At 34.0% G+C, this 25,404-nt stretch overlaps 1 protein-coding gene across 5 annotated transcripts in view; it reads right to left on the reverse strand.

Annotated features, from left to right (window-relative positions):
* Nucleotides 1–3,458: 3,458 nt before the first annotated feature.
* Nucleotides 3,459–25,404, reverse strand: part of LOC124364260 (cyclin-dependent kinase 11B-like) — a 33,128-nt gene continuing 11,182 nt past the window's right edge. For 2 of the 5 annotated variants that reach the window (XM_046819602.1, XM_046819605.1), the window contains 11 exons: nucleotides 25,177–25,253; nucleotides 24,096–24,529; nucleotides 21,613–21,822; nucleotides 18,867–19,035; nucleotides 18,123–18,267; nucleotides 10,609–10,753; nucleotides 9,321–9,550; nucleotides 8,282–8,544; nucleotides 6,735–6,924; nucleotides 5,378–5,593; nucleotides 3,459–3,758 (listed from right to left, as the gene is read on the reverse strand). In XM_046819602.1, the coding sequence (XP_046675558.1) occupies nucleotides 3,474–3,758; nucleotides 5,378–5,593; nucleotides 6,735–6,924; nucleotides 8,282–8,544; nucleotides 9,321–9,550; nucleotides 10,609–10,753; nucleotides 18,123–18,267; nucleotides 18,867–19,035; nucleotides 21,613–21,822; nucleotides 24,096–24,529; nucleotides 25,177–25,253 (2,364 nt within the window). In that variant the 3' untranslated portion in view covers nucleotides 3,459–3,473. The remainder of the gene's footprint in view (nucleotides 3,759–5,377; nucleotides 5,594–6,734; nucleotides 6,925–8,281; nucleotides 8,545–9,320; nucleotides 9,551–10,608; nucleotides 10,754–18,122; nucleotides 18,268–18,866; nucleotides 19,036–21,612; nucleotides 21,823–24,095; nucleotides 24,530–25,176; nucleotides 25,254–25,404) is intronic. The other 3 variants (XM_046819604.1, XM_046819603.1, XM_046819606.1) reach the window with 3 other exon arrangements.

Below are 25,404 nucleotides of genomic sequence, written 5' to 3' on the forward strand. Positions count from 1 at the left end.
TATCTCCCAACATATCCTCCAAACATATCTCCTCTTGGGTAAGGTCAACAATCACGGAAGTAGATACAACCATACACATGTTTGAATATGAATAAGATTAGGACTTTTGGTTCATCCTAAATATTTACCCAGCCCACAAAAATGTTTGCTCCGTGAAATCGTGAATGTCAAGCAGTAGACCACTAAAATTTACGCTATTTATATAAAATCGCACTGAAGTTGAAATATTACTTTTCTACAAGCTTTAACAGAGGTTCTCTAATTGACTAATTATTAATGCAATGCTATTCCCACCCCCCCCCCCCCCCACCCCCCCCCCCCCCCACCCCCCCCCCCCCCCACCCCCCCCCCCCCCCACCCCCCCCCCCCCCCACCCCCCCCCCCCCCCAATTGACATTCAAAAACATTTTGATAACTTGTTGATTTTCTAAAAAGTAATAAATACAATTTTTAATTTTGGTAAATTTACTAGTTAAGAATCTAAGGACTCAAAGGGAAAACAATAATTTAGTGAATTTTGATTCATATATACTTGTTAGTCCAATTAGCATTCACAAAATTATTGTTTACCACCTGAATCCTCAGGTTCTTATCTAGTAAGTTTGAAATTAAAATTAAAATTTGTTTGGATGTCAAAAGTTGTATTTACATTTCAGAAAGTTTGTTATGAGGTGTTTATTCTTTTGTTTATTTATTTTTATACAGTGTACTCTTTTTATTAAGTGTACTTGAAAAACTTGTAATAACAACAAAATACTGTGCAGTTAACAACTGTAGTTTGTTTTTAAACTACTCTGAATGAATATATTTATATATATATATATATATATATATATATATATATATATATATATATATATATATATATATATTTTAGGACAAGAACACCACAAGTATTTTTATAAATTAAGACACTGTTCACGTTTTTATCAATTTTTATCTGAATATATTCTTGCATTAATTTTTATCTGAATATATTTAATTTGATATGATGGTGAAAACTACAAGAGAAGCAAAATTACATAAATGTATTTAAATTGAACATCAAACAAATGATAAATCCACTGTGATTTTCATTTATTTCTTAAAATTTGTAATTTCTTAAAACTCTTGGTTTACTTTATATATATATATAAAAGGGAGGAATTTATAAATATGCACATTTTTCATCGAAATACTATCTTAGAATAACTAATAAGATTTGCTCAAAAAGTATACAAACAGAAGTTATAAAATTAGCGTAAAGAAATAATGGAATCAAGTATTTCATAATAAATTACAACTTTTATTATGAGTGAATCAGTTTGTTCATAAATTCAAAGAAAAGTGAATTTTTCTTTTTATATTTTCTAAATCGATAGTTTTGTAAGCAATAAACAATTTGCCATATTTCAATAATCAAATATTAGTCGTACTCCTTTAAAATTATTTAAAACCATTGGACAAATTTTAGAGGTTTTCCAAAGTGATTTACCATTTCAATCATTATGTTCAAGAGTTGAGAGTAATATTGTTTTTTATGAAATTGTATTTATAAACATTGCCCATTTATGAGCACTTCTGATTCAAGTGAATTATATTTGCAACGCCAATATATAGAGTTTGCCTTGTTACCACGTTCAAGAAAATTAATCAAAAGTGAATGTTTATAGTCATTGTACATGTACATGTACTTATTATTATAAAGTGTCTAACTCTCAAGCTTTAAGTTCAACCCGAAATGTATTTAAAAAACGAATATACATCTTAACTTAGCACCTTCAAATAGTGTTTGGCTATTTAATATACGTAACAGAATCGAAATTGCAGTTTATAATGTGCAGGCACTTTGAAAACTTATCTATTGCAGCGCTGCCTGGTGGCGAGTTATATCAATGGACATAGCATATAGACCTTCTATCATGGAAAAATACATATACACACAAATTTTCATAATAATCGCTCAAACAGTTCGCGAGTCTATCAATGTCATATGTTTAAACATCCTCTTTTATATATATATATATATATATATATATATATATATACTAGCAGTTACCCACGGCTTCGCATGCAATTTCCTGTTGAAAAACAGGACAATATATTCAGGTATTCTTTTTCTAATAGTAAAACAGTCTAGAGATAATCGATAGTCACTCAAAGCTATTCCAATCTCCTGATCCATTTTAGATTTATGTTTAAAGAACAGTGTTTTGGGATTCTGAAGTCGTAAAGTGAAACAGTTTTTATAAGATTGGTAATTTCCTCCAACATTCCATAAAAAATTAAGTAACTTCATCCCTGCAATCAGCATCAAATGTTTCTGCTCTTTGATGAACTTCAGCTGAAAGTGTTAACAGATGTTATGTATCAGTTCAATTTGTATTATATGTCGTAGCGCAGTCTGCCAGAGCCAATATAAAACACTCCAACACCAACCATAATTTATAAATGAAAAATTAAGTAAATAAACTATTTAAATTGGACCAAATTGTTAATCTAAACCATTCTCGAATCCCCTTCAACGCACACACAAAATTTTGTCAAAATCGGTCCAGTCGTTTAGGAGTTCAGTGACATACACACACACACACACACACACAAGAAAAAAAATATATATATAAATTTAAAGGCAAATGAAAACATTTTAGGTGTACCAAAGAACATGATTAACAGTTAGGTTGGTTTCACACAGGCCAAAACACACACTGAACACAGCTTTTCGTGCTCAATCGTCCACAAACCACTGCAAGTGCCGCCAGCTAGACTTTTGGAGTTAATGCCAAAACGCACCATGAACGCGAGCAATAGCCTAGTACTCTTTTGGTGTCTGTTGCCTGTTTTTACACCTAAACTGCTACAACCAGCACCATTTCCCGGTGTTTTATGGAAACCATTTTTATCTTTAACTATAATAAGGTTAAAATGGATTTTCCCCTCTTCGGGATTCATCAAATAATTTTTGTATCATGTTGGTTTGTGTTTTTTTGTTTACGATGCTAACATTTCCTACAACTTGCACAAAACTAGGCAGGTTTTAATTGGGGATTTTCCTCATCACAGACCCCTAAACTGAAGAATGCCCTAGACAATACTTCTGGTTGTTTCCACATACACAATTGAGGCTATATTTGGGAATATGCTTTAGTGTTGTTTTTTAGTACATTCTTAGCCTTTCATATTATAATAAAAAGAATCGGTAATGATAAATCTATATTCAGTGATCATTTTCATGAATAGAGAAACCATATTAATAATCAAACGACTCCTGGATATACATAATTTACAATAATAAAATTAAGTATCTGTAAATATTCTTACCCCAAAATATATTCTTCCAAAATTATTTAACTTGACTACAAAGAAAAATTCTGTTTCTTTGACTTAACCAAGACCCAAGCATCCCTAAACTAATATCAGTACTATCCGACTTTTATACTTATTCGATACTAACCTGATTCAATCCCCAATTAAATACCTACGCAATACTGCCCTCAATAAGTAACTCGTTTTATAACAACATATAGAAAAGTTGAAAGCACCATCGTGAAACTTGCAGATAGACATAAAGCGGTCAGAACAACATCGGCCAAGGAAGAGAAAGCGATGGTGCAACAATCCGCACAGGACATAAAACTTACCAAAAACCAAGTTCTCGTTTTACTAGAAGAGCTTGCTAGTTCACAAGCATACTTCCATCCTACCACTGGCCCCTGAGGAGACCAAGACTTAGAAGACTGGGTAGAGACGGTGGTTGAGATAGGGATTGAACCACTCAACTGAACATCAACATCGGTTAATTAATCCACTTTGAGATGCCCAAACTTGGACATAGTTTTGAACACTAAAATCCACTGAAATAAATTTGTTGTAAAATTTGTACCACTCTTCTTTACATCACATTACTACATTATTTGCAATTTAAAATACCCAAGCAAACATTCAGCAATTAAAATGATCAAAAACTGCATGACTCATGTGGAAAGCATTATTGGAGTTATGATTCGACAAATAAATTTATTTATTAACCCTTCAACGCGTTATTTTTTTTTTCATGGTCATACTCCCTCCTGCGTTGATTTTTCTGGCGGTTTTTTTAGAGATTTTGTGTTTTATAAATAATATAAGCAAATTACCCAAGTTTATAATTATTTTATTATACTTCTATGTTGTTAGTGTTTAAAATTAGCCAAATTAAACAAAATTAACCTACTTTAGGTTAATTTCCCTAAAAGCTAGCTAACCTACAAACCATCCCCAACTCATGTTTATAAAACACAACAAATTGTTCCTGTCAAAACGGGATTTCCTTCTTCAAAACAATATAGTTAGCTTGTAAAACTAATAATAATAACTAAACAAAGGAACGTAAAACACACAAAAATATGTCAGTTGAACATAACCATCACACTAACAATGACTGTAAACAACAACAAACGTAAGCTGACTGATCGGCTGCACGGCAATGACGTCGTCTTGAATGCAGCTGATTTCTCAGATATTTTTTCTAAAGATCGATTTTTCGAGATATCGACTCAATTAATCGAAAGTTTGAATCTTCTCCTTTCGATTGGTATACATTTTTCATTGAAAACATTCGATAGTCGTCTGTTACAGCTACAAAAATAACCGACTACTCCATGACGTACTCAGTACGGCAAAACGCGATCTCAAGTAAAAGTGTCATGACGTACCTAGTACGGCAAAACGCGTTGAAGGGTTAATATAAAACACACACTCCAATAATGTAGGTTTTTATTTTTGTGAGGCCTTTCGTACTCAATGAACACATCATCAGACCCACATAACTGAATAAAATTGGTTACAATAATAATATAAACAATTTGTACTAACTAAAAACATATGGCTCATTGAGTACAAAAGGCCTCACAAAAATAAACACCTACATTATTGGAGTGTTTGTTTTATATTAATAACTAATTTCCAATAGGAAGAGAGCTTCAAGAATGTAAATAAATTTATTTAAAAAGGATGTCAGAAATTAAATTTTAAGAAATAAAAACACTGACTTTAACATACAAGTTCAAAGGTCTTCTTATTTAGTATCGCAATAAACATTTACGTTCAAAATGTTAATGCAACTTCTTTAATATTTAGAATTTTATCAGTATCATCTTCCCAACAAGTACAGATTTTGATTCCAAAGATCACGAGCTTAGTATAAATTATTCTCTGATTCAACAATAAAAAGAGACCTATAGATTTCACGAAAAAAATGATAACATTATGAGGAAAATGATACAATGTAAGGACGAAGACGATAAAAAAACATAAATTAAGAGATGCTGACATTTAAATCCAACAACAGACAAAACGGACAGTTGACAACAAACGAACAGAAAGCTCAACAAAGGACTGCCACCCCAGCGGAACTTACCGACTCGCTCGACACCGTGAGAGGTGACGGAGACACGTAACCTCTCAGAAGAGTCTGAGCGCAAGGACAATTGCTGCAGTCCACACCTATCTTCGACAAATAGGAGGTGACCTGAGATGTTGTATAGAGAAAAGACTCAGCTGAGGTACTAGCAGAAGAGGAGCTTCGCACATATCCCGAGTCGCTTCCTACTTTGGAAGGACCAGGCCCTTTGGACTGGACACTCGTAAAAGTCAATACATGCAATAGTTTCGTGTCAGTACATGCTACCAACCCACACAGATAATTTTTACAGCCTCAAATGTTAAAAAGCAAAAATTATATGTACACCTACCTCACTTTACGTAGCCAGATAGCTCCAAAATATTACTGTTTTATTGATAAGACAAAAAATAGTTGCAAAAGTTCTTTAACTTAACATTTTTAAAGATTTAACCCTCTCCTGGGCTTTCAACTCCATCACCTCTGATTGTCACCAGCTGCTTTATAATTGCTCTATGCTGTGTGCTGCCATCGTACGACAACTTTTGGAACTACTAATGGAAATATTAAATTTATTGACAGTACTGTTGTCCTCATTCATTGTATGTTTTTATGCGTAGTAATGCTATCTAGTAATAATATATGAAAAATTTTATCGATCTCTTTACTAACAGTGATTTAACCGTTTTTTCATCACAATTATTTTCCGTACTAAAATATTTCTTGTAGTAATGAGTTTTTGTTTTGATTGAAACGAGTTTACTACACAAGCTTAACAATTTTTCAAATACACTAATAACGAGAATTTAATCATATTTAAAACATGAAAGCGTGATGGAGAACTCGTAATCAACGCAGCTTACTAACATAAGAAACACGTTACGGTAATTCAACCAGGAGAGGGTTAAACTAAAATTTAAAAAAAAAAGAGAAACCAACCAGCAGGAAAGAGATATCTAGAGAACCATTCAAAATTTATCCCTAAGCAAATTTACACATTTTTATTTTATTAAAAGATCTCCAACTATTATAAGTATGAATATTTTGTAAAAATATAAAATGGTTCTAAGAAATGTTAGCATCGCTGCAAAATCAACCACATGTATAAATCACTTTTAAATGTACATTTTAGTTTACTAAACTTTATTAATTTTTAAAATTGCTTAAGAAAGTTATTTATTGGTTTTATTATATTTTATTTAAATTTTCACACTGATTATCATCTGTCGATAAATATCCTTCATGTACTTTAAAAAACTTTTCCAGCATTTACAAAAAATGAGACTAAATATTATATGTCAACAGAACCAGCGGGTTTTTGGACTACACTGACTGAGCTACCTCCATTGGTATACTTTACACTTAAGGAACTCACCAGCTGTTTGTAGTCTCGGCCGCCTGAAGGTGGTTTTGGACTGGCGATGGCCTTACGATAGCCCAGCTCCGACTTGGCGGGCCAGGTGGGAAACATGGCGGGGTCGATGGGGGTCGGAGCCTCAGTGAAGTACTCATGTTTCAGCGCTTCCTCTGCCGCAACTCGCTCCGTTGGGTTGTACGTCAGGAATCTGCAAAGTAACTATCTTTGAAAAAAAAGGATCAATGTAGTAGTGTTTAAGACAACAAAACATGGAGACGTGAAACAGTATTGAACAACACTAATCAAAATATCAAACTGAGAATTCACTTCATTGGATTAAGTGGCACAACAAAAGAATTTAAATTCCTGATGACCAACTTTATTCTACTCTAAAATTGTACAGCTCTAGAGGGTAGAAGTAAAGGGCAGGAATATATTTAATTTGCATAGCTGGCAAACTATAATGTACATGTATATAGTCATAAATTATAATCAACTACAATCTTCAGTGTGTTACACGTTTCTTCAAAAGTAAATAGTTCTTTATTTTTGAAATTTACTGTAAAAAATTACAGTAAGAGAATAACAATATATACACAATGGCATGGCCGTTTTTAATATTTAACAAATGTTATTGAGTGAATTAAAATTTTAATTACAATAAACTCTAAAGAAAACAAAATAAGCTGAGATGTTTGCTGAACTTATCATAAAAAAATCATGAACAGGTAATTAATTTAAATGTATTGATGAGCTTCTGAGGTAATTTTAATTTAATCTATTACTCGGGGAAAACATTTCTTTTTATTAAAATAGAACTTTGTTTGTAAATGTAGGTAATTATTAACAATTTTACTATCTCTTAGGCAACTCTAACTCTTTTAGTCTGACCATCATAACTAAAGTGCCACCCCTTCGCTCTCGATAACATTAAATATACAAAAGAAGAAAACCCTTCATTGGTGCACTTCCTGAAAAATCATAACATGTGTCTATTGTAGATTTTAAACTGTTGTAAGTAATTGGCTTGTTGATAACATATTTTATTCTTTAAATGACTACTTAACGTGTGTTATTAGTGCTTTAATTTTTTAATAATTAAGATTTTTATTAATAGTTATATCTCCTGTTATTTTTATTAGTTGTATTATTATCTATTTATTGTTATTTTTGGTTTGTTTTATTGTTATCTATTTATTTTTTATTTATTTACTATTTAATTTATAATGTATATGGTGTTTTAGATACGTTATATATATTTAAAACAAGATGCTGCTAACACCATATTTACTTTTTTTTTAAATTGTGGTGTTATTAAAATTTACCATGTATACATAAAATTTATTTTACCTAATTTTGTAAATGTCTTATCTTACACTTGTTTTATGAGATTTTAAAGGTGTGATAGGAGTAGGCCATTTAGTTATAAGAGAAAGTGACGTTGTCCATTGCATTGTCACAAGTGCTAAGTCAATAAAAAAATAAATTTAAAAAATTGTCAACCAAAATCCGATAAAAGTTTTTTGTATTCTGTCAAGCAAATATGAAACAAGAAGTTTTCTCACTTGTTCAGCAGGTTGACTCCTGTGTCAGTCAGCATGGGAAACCTGGTGCGGATCTGAGAAACCGGAAACTCTGCGAAGGTGGCTTTCTGTACCACGGGCAGCTTGGAGTATCCGGGCCAGATTCGATCATTAGGGGTTCCCAGTGTCTTGAATATCTTGTTGAGCTGATCTGTCTCGGACTTGCCTGGGAACAGCGGTTCCATTGCCAGGAATTCAGCAAATATACACCCAACCGACCACATGTCCACTGGGGTTGAATACTCCTGCAACAAGAATACTTTATTATAATTTAGTATAAAAATTTAACAATGCTATTAAGGTAACTTATTACAAAAATGGTTAGTAAAACATGTCCCCTGAGGATTATTACATCCAAATAAAGCTTTAAATAACGTTTACCTGCTCTCCCTGATTAAAACGTTTAGTTTAACCCTTTTAATGCCAGGCAATTTGCTTCAATGCCAAGACTTGTCTTCAAATTACAAGCCTAGTTTTAGATATTTTAAGGAGTTTTAAGTAATAATTAAAATCATCGTTAACATAGAATTTATTTTGCTAAATCTAAAGCAAATTAATACTAAAAACAGTATTTAAATGGTATATAATAACACTTAAAAAGAAAAGTTATGTTTATTTTTTTGTTGGAGTCTTTTTATTTGACTTGATACAGGATATAGAAGAACCAACTCGATATGTCTTCAAAATTGATTAGCTAAAACAATTCTGAACAAATACAAAATGAGATTATTAGGGAGTAATCCAAATCTTTTGGTTTTAAAATGCAATTAAGGAAATCACATACACATAACTTTAACAACTAAAATAACTTAGTTGGATCATGGAATACCTCAATGTTACTATGAAAGAATGTAAGCTTCTCAAACAAAAAATCAAAAGTGTACAATTCACTGCTTTGTCTGGGTAGCATAATGCAAATACACGATTTGATAATTTTGATAAAGTTATTTGATTACTAAATGAAAGATTAGTTCATTGTGCAAACAAAATTCCGTAAAGGTGATTTGTACAGTGATGTTACCTTGGCAGACAGCAGAAGCTCTGGAGCCCGATACCAAAGTGTCACAACAATGGGAGTGTACGCCTTCAATGGTGAGCCATACTCCCGAGCCAACCCAAAGTCCCCCACTTTGAGGATACCCTTGTGGCTCAAGAGTAAGTTGGATGCCTTCAGATCACGGTGCAGGATCCAGTTATCGTGTAGATGAGCTACAGCCCTCAACAGCTGCTGCATCAGGCACTTCACCTCAGCTGCAAAAACAATTTCATGTTAGTTCCTCTGTTTTCTAAAGGAATCAAGGTCATATTGTCTGATCAACAAAGACTACGAACATTACCTCGAACTACATAAAGTAGCATCACATCACTCCCCATAAGGTCAAATAAAAATATCATTTTATGTGACCTCGCAAATGGATAACGGATCATTGAACATAACTCAATACATTTAGTTTATTAATTTTCACCTTTAACACAAAATACATAATTTAATATCCAAACCAAAAACTTGGTGAAACCCTTTTTCCAAACTTTCTTACTTCCTAACATTTTACATCTTTTACTCATATACTTTTTTTCAAATATTTTAATAAATTTTATTTGATCTGGCAGCTTATATTTGACATAGTAGTTAATATATAGATAGAAGAAATGAATGTATTGCTAATTTATTGATTTTATGGAATTGATTTCAACTTTTGTATTAAAAAATTGGTTTTCCACTGGAATGTGTGATTATATGATTATGGTTCATGTAAATATCAGTAGATAGAATACTTAACAAAATTAAAACCTATTTTCACACATACCATATTTGGTTTTTATACAAACACTATTTTTTTATTATTAATAACTAAAAAAAAAAAAAATACTTTCCTTCACTACTGCAATTTTCATGTTTGCACATTTATCAATAAAACAGATCCTAAGCAAATGTTTTTTTGTTTTCACTTTTTCAAATATATAATTATGTTATCTTGTTCCCCATAAAATTATGGTAATGTTTTATATTTTGAATGTTTTCAAATTGCTAATTGCTTTAAATAAAATAGGATGAAAGTACAAATATTTACTTAAATGTAAAAAATACAAACAAATTATTTTATTTGGAAGCTTTTTTTGTGTTTCAGAAATATTTTTCGTATTATATTGGTAAAACCTACAATTCTTCACAAGAAAAACTATAACAATACAAAACATTTGTGCAAGGAATAAAAATCTTAGTGATTTTCTGGAAAAATGCTTGCAAAGTGCAGGAAAGAGTGTGATCAAGGTTTCTCATGGCACCAAATGATGATCATAACACCAACCTGGCAAGAAGACCTGTTTCTTGTGCTTCATGGTCTCCATGAGACTCTTGAGGTCATGCTCCACATAGTCCATGACGATGAAGATCTTGTCCATGTTGCTGCCGACGACTATCTCTCGCACGGTCACGATGTTCGGGTGTTGAGCCTGCACAGAGTACAACCTTACTCATAACAACTCTACACAATAATCTCCTAAAAAAAACAACTTGATTCAAATCACACACTAAACCTTTATACAGTCATTCCCATTTGTGTGGCATTAACAATTTTCAACCGATGAATATACGTAGCAAAATAATGATCAACAAAATAATACTTCAGTGATCTCGACACTGAGTTAAACTACAACGTCATTAGGATATAGTAACAGAAAAAAGACTTGCAAGTAGCATGGTAGTGATGTCAATATCTATAATAGTAAGGTTACCGAAGGTGTAATGAGCAGGAGGAAACTGCTGAGCACCTGCTCTTTGATTGCCCTGCAATAGCAAGAGAGCGGTATGCCATCTTTGGTAGTTTGGACAGGGGTGGTGAATTTTCCCAGGAGGACCTGATAGGTTGTTTTGGCGGGTTTTGGAACTGCTGAAATTGTAGACTGGTGGGCCTCATGGTGTGTTTCCAGGGTGCGCAAAAAGCCCTTGAGGCTTAAGTTCATGGCAGTAGGCCGCCCCAAGGGGGGGGAAAAAATGTGACCTTACTAAGGTCATATGTATCAGCTATCTGGAATTACGTTACCATGCTCAGCTCAAAAGACATCTATTTATAACTATAAGCAGTTGAGTCTCCGTATTGAACAGTGATAATCCCAAATTCCATTGTAAGTTCATACTACTGTTTAGTAATAAATTTACAATTGAATTTATCATATAAAAGAAAAACAGATTTTCTTTATTTTAAATGAGCTTACATTTTAGGTACAGAGAACTAATCTCATTCAAATTAATGGGTATTGGGCCAATATAGGCATGCATGGAGGGATATGTTGTTGGTCAGATATTCAGAAAATAAATGTCAAATCTAGAAAACACATTATTTGGTGACGAGACGAGCAAACAAATTGTAAGCCTCTATGAGTAACGCTTACATAACAGCATTTTAGTAACATCTGTAAGTCCAGATGAATTGACAACTGTAAGTAACATTTATCACAATGGAACTATATAGTGTTGTTGTATTTCTGCTATGAATATATATATATATATATATATATATATATATATATATAAATATTCGGAAGGGGTGCTGATGTGTGAAAGAATGAATTTGCAGGTGATGCCAAATAATAGCAAGACATTACTCTGTCCTGCCAAATTTCTTAACCCTTCAACGCGTTATTTTTTTTCATGGTCATACTCCCTCCTGCGTTGATTTTTCTGGCGGTTTTTTTTAGAGATTTTGTGTGTTTTATAAATAATATAAGCAAATTACCCAAGTTTATAATTATTTTATTATACTTTTATGTTGTTAGTGTTTAAAATTAGCCAAATTAAACAAAAATTAACCTACTTTGGTTAATTTCCCTAAAAGCTAGCTAACCTACAGACCTATCCCCAACTCATGTTTATAAAAAACCCAACAAAATTGTTCCTGTCAAAACGGGATTTTCCTTCTTCAAAACAATATAGTTAGCTTGTTAAAACTAATAATAATAACTAAACAAAGGAACGTAAAACACACAAAAATATGTCAGTTGAACATAACCCATCACACTAACAATGACTGTAATAACAACAACAAACGTAAGCTGACAAACGATCGGCTGCACGGCAATGACGTCGTCTTGAATGCAGCTGATTTCTCAGATATTTTTTCTAAAGATCGATTTTTGAGATATCGACTCAATTAATCGAAAGTTTGAATCTTCTCCTTTCGATTGGTATAACATTTTTCATTGAAAACATTCGATAGTCGTCTGTTACAGCTACAAAAATAACCGACTACTCCATGACGTACTCAGTACGGCAAAAACGCGATCTCAAGTAAAAGTGTCATGACGTACCTAGTACGGCAAAACGCGTTGAAGGGTTAATAACCCTCCTAGTGATGAATATGTTTATTATGAATGATAGGTGCATTTGGAGTGTTTCGCTGGGGGTTTCTTAAAAATTAATAAAAATTATTAATTTTATTGAAAATACAAACATATTTATATACCAAAATATTCATAAAAACATAAAGAACGATTTTAAAATAAATAAAACTACTTACCTTTGTACATATCCCTTAAAACTTGCTCAAAAATTTAAAAAAAACAGTTTTTTGAAAAAAAAAAATTTTTTTACCACAAAAACCACATAGTATAAAAACTTACTAGACAAAGATTTGAAGATAGCCAATTTTTTTTCTAAATTTCATGAAGATAAATAATATATACAGTTTTCGCACAGTATTTTACTTGAAAAAAACTGTTATGATGGAAATATATTACAGTACGTACATGGAAGAAACCCTTCCATTCACTCTTAGGCACTACTACTATCACGCTTTCTCTTCCTCCCTTGATACTTTGGTCTCCAAAAATGATCCAATTTATGGAAACACCAACTCTATGAACACCAGAATTGCATCCTGGACACTAGAATCCTGATCTTCCCTTTTTTTGTGTGGCCACATACAATACATAGCCGCTCTTGTCTTTCCTGGTAAGTGTTGGAGGGAATGGCCTGCACCAGGATTTGAATTATATCATCGGGAAAATTGTCTGCACTGATATCACTGTCAATCACATCACTCATTTGTTCTTCTAAAACATTTCTAATATCTTGTGAACGTAAATCATCCGCCATTTCGAACTTATTACGATCGGAATAAACGAAATAACAACGATTAAAACACGCCGACACAACTCATAGGTTAGCGGCGCGGCGGTTAGCGGCCGCGAGTAAAACACAAACGTCGTAACAAATACCAGCTATTTGTTAATTATTCTTTTAACAAATTCATCTGGTGACAGATCTAGAGGAAAGAGGAGACGTTTCTGTACACAATGCAGTCAATAACGGCCGAATTTAACCGAAGATAGCCGAGCAGCGATGACGAATTCGAAGGCATGTTTGAACGTCGACGTATCGACCCTGTATCATTCATATTAAACAAATGAACGTCGCTAGAGCGGCTTCTATCACTAAGAGGGTTAATCAACCGTTCAATTTTTTAACAATCACCGTTACTAACAAAGATACGTTAAAATCAGCAATGACAGCACTGGCAGACCACAACCAATTTGCACTTTACAAGAAATCGATACACGTTTTTTAGTGAAATCGATAAAGGAATTTAACCTAAGGAACCAATCGGAATCAAAATAGGAGAGTAGCGAAAGGGTTAAAAATACTAAATTATAACAATTTTTCTTAGACATTTTTTTAGCTTGACACACTATGATTAGTCTTGTAATAATATATTAATATTGTGTTTGTTCATTTTTGTATGAAGATCCATTTGGATAAAATTAGAGATTTAGTTTGGTAGCATTTAGATAATTAATTATTACTGTAAACATATTATATTGCTAAATGACCTGATAACATACTCCAAAGCAGCAACCAAGGAATACGATAGACTGGCAATCCCTATACATAAAACATAATTGAAGCCGGTGCACACGCACTCATCACCTATGTCCGCTGCTGGCACCTTTGCCCACTACTGGCACCTATGTCAACTACCTATGTCCACTGCCGGCACAAAGTTTTATTTGCAGTGTTTCATGAACACCATTAGGACACATAGAGTTGAAATAAAACTATTAACTCTTTTTTATTTATGGGTCAGGAGTTTTGTCAGCGAGAAAGTTTGAAATACACCATATTTTATGGAAACTATTTAAATAATTTTTTGGGGTGATTGATTTGTTCAGAATCAAGGTGTGAAAGAACCGTAATTTACGATGCAGTGCCACCATAACTCCGCAACTAGAGCCATTGAATTTGAACCTCAGTCTTAAATTTGTAGAAAATATAATCCCGTAGATCAACTTTAAGATTTTCTACTCTCCAAAATATGTAATAACAACAATGATTTATAATTAAACAATAGTTATTATACTGATTTATTATTAGTAATGATGTAATGAAACCATTTAAAAAAATCCATAATTACACTTTATTCAGAACTATTTACAACTGTAATAGACATTTATACTTATACCTATGAATAAATTTGAAAACTACACACATTAGTACATAAATCCACAAATTACATAGCTGACTTTACTTTATACTCTATCAATGACACCAAGCAATCTTCACAGTTAAGTTTGGAAAGGATTAACTGATCAACGTAACCAGAAATATATTCTACTACATTGAATTTAATAACATCCGCATTAGCAGATAGTTTGTCACTTACATCACATAAAAAGTCAGTCTCAGTCATTTGAATTTCTTCTAGTCCTTCTTGAAGAACACGCCAAGCAGGCAAAGATGAATTCATATCATCGTCTGAGATTTTGTATCCACTTATATTGAACTTAACAGTTTAGTGCAGCACTAACGTGTTTCCCGATGAACTTTTGGACAATTATGAATGTAGAATTGTTTTGAAAGTTCCCGTGAACTCCTTACAAGTTGGGTTGATGTTACGACCGTTCCATAATCTTAGGTCTTACGTAGCCAAGCAATGTTTCACTCATTTTGTACATCGGAAGGTACTTCAGAGGGAATTTATTCGAGCCATTGCCTACGTACCGTTTGTGCACAGCTATTGATGCAAATTAAGAATCCAAGAAATCCTGTGCTTCCCTATAACTGTAATATCAATTTCCTGTATTTGTCCTTCAAAGTGATTATGTACTCCTTAGCAATGTTTAATTTGTCAGTTTGGTCTTTAACATTTCCAGGATATAAAGCTCTTTGATTGCAACTTTCTTTCATGCTTTTTTTAACTATTGTGGGCAATTTACAATAATTGTAATGTAAATAAAACTTTCATACCCTTTAACTTTATTGCTCTGTACAAACTGATGGGAAGCAGAGGCACTCCATACTTGTGCAGTTAACCGGTCTCTCATTTTTTGCTTACAGTATTTTATATGACCATTTGTCAGCCTGTTTTCAAGATGCAAACCTTCATTTTTCTGGATGGTATTAAGAAGTTCTATATAATGCCATTCTATATCTTTGATCATAGAACTACACACAATTTTATAATCTCCTAGTGTATTTGTCACCAACATCAGCATATAGGCTGGGACTAAAATGAAGTTAACAGGATCCTTCCTTAGTGAGAGGGTGTGGAAAATGTGCTACTAGGTCTGATTACAAAAGAGCACCCCAACGAAGTTGCTGGTGGTTCCATCACAGATCAGTGATGATATCTGGATTTCTGCATCATGCAATAGTCACAGGCATTGCTTTACTAATCCCTTTTGCTGTTTACCACTTAATCCAGTGACAAAAAAGTAGCCAACTGGGATTTTCCATGCAGAATTGATGAATACCAAGTCAAACACAAATGCTACGGCAGCAAGATCAGTAGCATCATTTTCTAATGATGATCCTAAATTTACTGTGCCTTGAGAGTACATCCATCTTTCATTAGAGAGCACATCATTTGCTTCTCAGTGTTAGCCGATTACTCCTTTAAAGCCCATAAAATTTCTTGAGCGAAGCCCGGCTCCTCTCAAATACTGGAATATCAGTTCCTCAGCATTCATAGGTGTGAGAATACTGTGTCTAAAGGTTTCCTTACGAAACAGTATACTTTCGGGGACAAAAAATTCAAAGTGATCACCATAGGATCTTATTAGGTTTGGGTTACTGGTTTTGATATGAGTTCTGTTAACCATACATTCAGAAGTCTTAGATGCAGAACTCAACAGAAACACTGACTCTTCCTCAATATGGAGCTTTTCTTTAAGAGTATTCAAAATCTCTCCCAAATTAGCAGCTATTTATTTCCATAATCGTCTCTTACCTCTTTTTTAGAGATTTACCTTCTCCTCGGCTACTTTAAGTTTCTTCATTAGCTCCTGTTTCCAAGATGATTCCGGAATTTCTTCATCAGGATGCCGCAGAATTTGTTTTGCATCCGCTTGAAAGGCGTCTTCCTCTCGGGGTTTGGATAGTGACCAAATCGGTCGACAATACAGTGTACTCCATTTAGATGGTTCCCAGTCATCCCTTTTTACTGCTAAGAAGAAGAAGAAAACCCACTTCCTTTGTAATTCTTCGCTCCATGGAAACCTACAGAATGTTAAATTTTATTATATACAGCAATAATTTTAACCATAAGGTGCCGTAAAGTACTATGTTCCATTTCCGTGAACATACAAACTACTAAAAAACAGACTGAAGAAAGTAAAGATATTGATAAAAATATTTGTATGGAAACATTACGTGTATTATAAAAATGGGTTGCAATATCTATTATGTTCTTCATTTACTTACCTATAAAAGGTTATGCCTTTAACTTTCTTTTTAGTTGCGTTGTTGCAACCATATGCTACACAATAAGGCATCGTAAGAACAGAACAAGGCTAGCGGCTAGAGCTAGACAGAAGGACTTGGTGGACAGTAGCGATGCAACGCCCAGCTTCAAATTCATCGCGTGGTTGCCAGTCTATTATATTCTCGCTGCATCACACCCATAAAAACCTTTTTTTTTTGCTAACATCTGGATATACCTGTCTCCAAATTGCATCAAAGCATTGGTTAACACCTTTTTCTTCTGCAATTTTGTAAGGCCAAATTAACCTCAGAAGGGGTCACTTCTGGCTGGTTTATACCTTCCAGTTGAACCCACACTGGGCACAGCAAAAACCGAAGTGTCATTTAAATCTGGGCAACGTTGTGGATGTCCAGGAGCGGCACAACACTAACCGCAAATGTCGAGATTCTGGGTTGCAAGGGTAATTTGATAGATCTAGTCTACTGCAAGAGATGATTGTTGAATTGGTGGAGTTTGTTCCCTAAGTATCAAAGGTTCTTGCTAGCCTAGACATAAGGGTGTGCTACCTCATGTCTGCTTTGAATGGAGAAACTGGTTCAAAGCTGGCTTCCCTTTCTTCCAAGAGGACATGACTTGAGATTAGTGCCCTAAATTCTTCCTCATGGATCTCAACAGGAGGCGGCCCCTACCACCAACCTTGCCCATCCTCCAGAATACCCTGTCAATACAGGGGAGCAGCGCAAAGGTCCTTATATGACTACGTGCATTTTCTAAACTTCTTGTTCTAAGAGAACAAAATAAGACCAAATTTTTCCAAGAATGAACTGTGTTAACAATGTCTGTCATGATGTGATCTGGAAAACTTATATGATACTTATAACACCAGGCACTTAACAACTAAGATCTTGTTTTTTAAATTGGTATTAGTTACAAACGGTTCATATCCAGTCACTCGCTGAACTACAATTGTCAGTTTGTTAACTTACGTCTTATTGAGATCACATCTAGGCTTCGTAAAAAATTTTAATAGTAGAGATTTGTAGAATAAAAATTCCATACAACTACAGCAGCTGTTGTTAATTAATGCACATAGTTAGCAGAAAATAACAAAATGTTGTACATACCTTTAACAAAGTATTGATTTCTCTCAGTGAAGTAATTGGAAACCCTTCTTTTTCCTTCTCCATCTTCAGACGTTTCAATGCAACAATTTCTTCAGTTCGTTTGTCCCTTGCTCGGTAAACCACTCCGTACGTTCCTTCCTCTATCCTGGAATACAAGCAAAACATGGTCACAGTCAAACTGGGGATGAATCTGAATGACAACATAGCCTATGATTTTATCTAGTGAAAATGCTATTGAAAGGCTTACAAATTACAAGATGCAACTAGACCTTCAGAGTTATTACAAGATTCAACGAGGCTTTTAGAGTTAAGTAGTGCCTAGTCCGTCCGAGAAATATAAGCTACAACTAGGAATTAGTTACTACTACCCATTTGTTCACATCAAACCTAGTTGCAACTTTAAAAAAGTCAAGTAACTGCAACAACTTTTTGTTCACTTCACCTTACCAATACCATAAAAATGTATTAAAATGAACTGAATAGTCCATGGAACATTTGGTAAAATAATTAGGCTCTTGAATATTATAGTTACAGAGAAAAACATGTGAATGTGATCAATATAACATGAGAAATATTGAGGTCCACAATCACCAGAATTTAATATTCTGAGATTAAAGCAAAGGTTCAATAAATCCCAAACCAAATTTTACATACCGGACTGGGTCAAAAGCTGTATGGACAGAAGCGAGAATTGGACTTACTGCGAGTCCGTATCAAGAATCCTATTTCCACAAAACCGCTTACCTGTTGAGACACTGGAACTCCTCAACGCTACGGCAGCCCTGAATGGCAGGCAAGTAAGGAGGGAATGTATCCTTAGCCAGCTCTATGTCGTTGTCTACGTCGTGGTTGCTGCCCACAATCGGCGTGTTGGAACGTGACCGGCTCACTGCCCGAGACTCGTCACTCTCGCCTATAAACACAACATGTTGTCACTGACAAAAACATGCAAATAAAATACAATCGCTTATGATAACCATCAATAGTTTAACCATTTGCAAGCCACTAATAAATCAATTCACTTTTGTATAACGCCAAGATAAGTAAATTTTTTTTGTTTTTATAAGTTAAAACGTAATTTTTATTATAATTAAATTATAAAAGGTAACAGAAAAAAAGGATATAAAACAGGGCACTTTACTTAAAATTAGTGTATTGATAAAAAAACTGTTTACTTAATACAAATTTTACTATAAAACAAGATAAACATTTCAAACTAATCACAACAAGACCACATGAAGAAGAATAGTAACGAGATAAGTAGTAGACATGTACTCGTGACAACTGAGAAAGCAGTAATACGCGCCACGGACATGTTTGGTTATGGCTCTGTAGGAGACGCAGAACTGAGGAGCAGGCGGTTGCAGTTAGACGGTACTCGCCTCCCCCTGCCGCAGAGTGAAGCTTGTTTACAAATAATTCCTTGGCAACCGCAATAAGCACAGAGCATGCACCGCGCATTTCTAAGGCCTTTTGTGAACTATAAAACTTTCCAAGAGACATAATCTATCAGATATAACTGTTTTTGGCATTTTGGTAAAAATCTACCATTCTAATATAACCGTCTAAGGCGTGAGAAGGGTTAAAGCATATATCTTAATACTCATTGTTAAAATTTGTGATTTTCTTCTGGTACCTGGCTTAATATGACAGTAGTATAGACATGCATTTGAATTATAAAGGTAGAATAATTACCTCAACAATAAAATTAATATTTTTATGTGTTTATTTTAGAATCAATATTGTGTTATATTGTCTTTCACTGATTAGAGTGCACTTTATTGCTATGATAATTAGTGAAGTTTCAACTAAGAGTAAATGTTATTACAGACTCTCAATAAATGAGCAAAGCATTCAAGGCTATAATTTTTTACAATGGTTCTAAAACGATCTTTTAGAAGATTTAACACACTAAGAAGACACATTTTTGTTGCAATGATATGATGTTCACGTGAATATAATTTTATGTGAATCAATCTGATTATTCTTCAGTTCAATTTAGAGATGTACCAAATCATTCTAGTTACAAAACTGTTGCAATGTATTAACAACATCCGTGAAGCAGTCCTGGCTAACAGTTTCAATTCAACAGGGATGCCATATTTATTCCATTGCGGCTGAGTGTTATACCTCGCCGCCATGTCGCATATCTCGAATTCGGTTCATTGCAACGTTGTAAATTAAAAAATATATCAATAAATAATCAGTTGTTGTAATTCAAAATTTTTTTACAAATACGTGAAATAAAAATAAACATAAATGTATAAAGTTTTTGTCGGTAAATTGCGTAAAAGATGGTATAATCAAAATAATAATATAAGGTTATGTCATTTAATAAACCTAAAATTGACATTTTATGCTCACTTTCCATTTTATGTTCTCTCAGCTCAGTGGCCCTTACGGGTGTCCACAAAGCCACACTGAGTGCGTCCCCTGCGTTTTTCCTGTTCAACTCTTTAGGCCACTACGTATGGCCACTTCATTACGAAGTTATAAAATTCAATCCTTACCCAAATGTGGCTGAAAAGTGCTGAAATCTCTTGGCCAACTAAGGAACTAAATTAATATTTCACTATTTGCAACACATACCATAGCAAACAATTTAGAGTTGTTGTTTTTTTATCCTGGTTTTAGTGCCACTATAGCTACAGCAGTGTATCTTTAAATTTATTTAAACACTAGTGAATTTGGTCGATTCAAACATAAAAATATGGAAATACATCTCTGTTCTGTAGATATTAAAAACCTACTTGAAACTAACCTCCTTTTTAATTTTCAAATGAACATACTTATTTTAATTAGCAAAAATCATTGCTTAGATTAGATATTACTTGGAACAAGAAAAGAATTTAACTGACCAACAAAAAAAATTTCAAATTAAAGCAAGTGTAAATATTGAAAGGGTTTTAGAATTGTAATTAAATCCATCTCATTTAAAGAGCCGAGGCTCAAATACTGCCAATTTTGTGACGTACACAGTTACCCAATCGTCAATTGGAAACTCGGCCCCCAGTCGACCACTATACTTGACCCGATGAGCAGCGAGACCAACTACTTTTCATTTCCTGAGCTCTGCGAGACACTAAGGAGGACTGGATACAATTTCTTACGTCTGAGAAACTGAAGTAAGGAATTCTTAATTTTTTGTTGCAAACTGTTGGTTTTAAATGACAACGGGAACAGATTCAGGTCACACATACTTGTTATTGATATTGACACATCCAGTGTTCCTCCATCTTTTGCTTAACTTAAAACATTAAGTTGCTGTATTGTGACGTTACAATGGCAGCATTGAGAGCGATAGTGTGTCTACTGTAGTTAATGGATAAAAGCAAACGTCTATATTATAATTAATTTCAGTTTGCAATTTTCCCACTGAATTAGAAAAGGGAACCTTATAACGGCTTCACTGTGACACCATTCATATAGTATGCGTGTCAATGTGTTACAGAACTACAGAGTAGGACTACATTATGGAGATGATATTCACCTTGGTCAGACTCCGTACTGCTGTCAGAATCCTCTGAAGACTCCTCCTCCACGCTGGGTTCCGAACGCTTGCCGCTGTGCTCCGAGCCGTCATTGATGATCTCCACGTCCGGTCCCGTATCCTCCGTCTCCATCGGGGTGGGGGAAAGGGAGACATCAGACAAAATTGTTTCTTCCTCTTTCTTTTCAACTGCCACAAGATAAAAATCAGCTGCAAAAGAATTGTGGCCTCGTAAATAGCGGCCGTGTCGATGTCCTTTGCACAGACATTACAACACCACACTTACTTACAATAGCAACATTAATTCATGCAACGTTAAAAAAGACAAATTTATTTTATTAATTGCATGCAACTATATTAGGTACCTTTTCAATGAACTTACTAAATGACCATGAAATAAACAGATTTGCTTTGTGGTAATCAAATCTTCAAGCATTATTAACACTCTCCCGCTCGCATTTTTTCCAAGTGCTCACGGTGCTTCTAACCTCAATTAATTGCTCTGCCGGTAAAAATACGCGGCGCCTCAACTTACACACTTTCTGTCATTGTAATTAACTATAATTATATATATTCATTATTTTACTATATATTGGTTCAATGAAGTTGACTGTACGAGACCAGGGAGGGGGCATACGGACAGCTGGGTGCCGGTGCCACTGGGTTGTTTGTTGCGCAGTTACTTGGTGAAGGTCATTGTCTGGCTCACCGTCACTGCCACTGTGATCACTCTGAACTACATCATCAATGCCACCACCCACTTCACAAGGCTCTGGTATATCACTACATTCACTTGAATCGTCGTAATCACTACTAATAATGAGATCGATTTCATTGTCACAAAGTGTACGACTACAACCCGCCATTGTTTCCGCACAACTAATATAAATAGCAAAATAATGGAATAAATCTACTGTAAAAGTAAAGTGAATGGTCTCCTGATAGCAAACAACCCGTAGTAGTACAAAATATTGCTACGCGAGAGCAGCACCCATCGGCTCTAGTGGGTAAAGCAGTGCGTGCCGATCTGTGCCGCTTAAGCTGCAGTGGCTATGTGGTGGCCGTGCCGATTCATGCCTTGCGAGCGGGAGAGGGTTAACACTGAGCTGTGTGTGGACTGAAAGTTGACTTTGATACATCATACAGTTTTGTTTTCTCATTGGCTCAGTGTTAGCGAAGCCTATGAATCAAAAGACTTCTTCTATGTCTGTCCACATTACATTTCAACGATGGTTCATATCACTCCAGAAAATTTGGATGAGAATTTGTGAACGTTTTTACATTGGTCTTACAGGTAACTATGATGACAACGAGAAAACTGCATAATAAATACATTTGTAAGAAAACTAACAATCATATTCCTATGATATTTTGACATGTGACATAGTATAACACATGTTGCTTAACTATCTGCAAGATACCTCAAGAAAGACTTCACATCTGTAAGCTTTAAATTTGGCATGAAATTTTAATTCTAAACAGATAAGCATAAGTTCTATCATGGTTCTATCCATGGGATTTAGTTGAATGTCATTGTTCAAGCCTATCACTCATTAGGCTGATACAATTTCTCTTTGGTCTGCTGGAAGGATGTATTAATCTATTTTCCGTATAATTGTCTGTCTGTCCGTAGGGCATTTCAATTTTTATGGCATTGAAATGAGCTAAAAATCTGCAATTTCTAGGTTATTATGTGATATGTGGTGAGAAATACTCATACCTTGTACTCGTACATTAAAGGCAGATGCATTAGTGCTTCAGGCACGTTAACCAATTGGTCCCTACTGAAATATTTTCTGTAATTCCAAGAGTAGATTGGAGAGTTGTTTAGTTTTGTCCTGACTTCAGCAGTTATTTTGGTAATAAAATATAATTTATTAACTCCTAACCTCAATACGATTGTTAATAAAAAGTTATAATGACATTGGTGTTAGATTGAGCGGTGAAAATTACTTACATTATCAACTAAAATGACATGAGAAATTAATTTAATTTGTCCAATCCAACATATGCTAGTTAAATAGATCTGCAATTTGTTACAGCAAACATTTGTCTTTTAGAGGAAAAGATTGTTGAAAAATCAATTTGAACAAAGAGTTGTGAAAGAATTACTGTACTTCAGTTGCCAGAAGCATGCTCCTTTAAACATAACCTAAATATCTTATTGATATTAAGCAATAAATCTCAATTTGTGTTTTTAGTTCATTTAAGAAATAGTGGTGGAACCCAAGAATTTGTGTTTGCTAAACCACAATATATTTTAATAACACAAAACATGCTTCATAAATTCAAATGGGAAGATTTGATATGTACACATTTTTAGTATCTATTCCAGAGTGTTTTATATATATATATATATATATATATATATATATATATATATATATATATATAGAGAGAGAGAGAGAGAGAGAGAGCTCATGCAAAATTCCTTTCTGAACAATCACCATATTTCGAATGTACTAAAATAAAAATACACTTACATTTTTCAGGGCTTCGACTTCTGTTAGCTCTGCGCATCCTCCTCTCTTCAATATCCTTCTTGTAGACCTCTTTCACTCTTTCTGCTTCCAGTAACCTTTCTCTTCGTAAGTCTCTTTCTTGTTTCTCTTTGGCCTTTTCAGGACCTGATTTCTTCCTCTCCCTTACCTCCACTTCTTTACGTTTCGTCACAATCTCTTCATCGTATTTATTTCTATCGTCTCTCATCTTCTCATCGCGTGATCTCTCTTCTCTCATCCTCTCATCACGTAGTCTCTGCTCATCACGCAATCTATCGTCCTTGTATCGATCATCCTTCATTTTATCGTCTTTATTTCTTTCTTGATTATTTTTGCTCTTGCCATGCCTTCTTGGCTCATCTTTTATACGAACTGAGTCTTCTTTTGCAGACCTGTCCCTGGAAAACAATAATATACTGTGAAGTATATATTATTTAATCTGTAAAATGCATTAAAAATTCAAATTTAATTAAAATAAGAATATAATTTTAAACATGATAATTCATTCATTTAAACTTTGAACTAACCTAAATTATGTGCAACATTTTTTAGATTTAAAAAATTATACCAATTGAATTACAAGGTAACAAAATAATGGAAATCTAATATAAAACGCTTAATTAATAATGAAATACTTATTGAAAGTCTCTACTAGGATAGACTCCTAAAAGCACTATATAATATAAGAATCATATTTGGTATCGTGAAAGAAAGAATCATCTGGCACAATGAAAATGCCATTTTATTTACTATTGACTCAAAATATTACATGTTGCAACAATATGGAAATTTGCTAATTTTGTATTTATATTTATCCCTAAAGCATTGTGTCTTCGCCTAGGATAATACCTCTTTTTAAAGAGGGTTCTTTATATGCCGATAGCATTTTCAATGAAACACTAGACATTTATAAAGGAAAATGACCCAATCTAACTTACATTTATTGACATCCCTGGAAATCGAACCAGTGATTTCTCGGTTACATAGTCGTGGCCTTACCCCTACGCTACGGTGAAGATCAGTTTGGTAAATATTAAATACTAAATCTAGATTGTGTACACACCTATGATGTCTCCTTCTCTCTTCTCTGTGAGTTCTGGAGTGATGATGACCTTTTCTGTGGCCTCCCGAGGACGATTTCTGGAAACAAACCCCAAAGTAAATAACTAACAACTAACCTAACACATAATTAAAATCTAGGTTAAAATAAACAAATCATACCAGAGTGTTATGACGCGCACAAGTCAGGAATCACAACTACCATGTTGTTTGTCAATTTCACTAACTTTCA

Source organism: Homalodisca vitripennis, chromosome 6, assembly GCF_021130785.1.
Source record: "Homalodisca vitripennis isolate AUS2020 chromosome 6, UT_GWSS_2.1, whole genome shotgun sequence".
Classification (NCBI taxonomy): Eukaryota; Metazoa; Arthropoda; class Insecta; order Hemiptera; family Cicadellidae; genus Homalodisca; species Homalodisca vitripennis.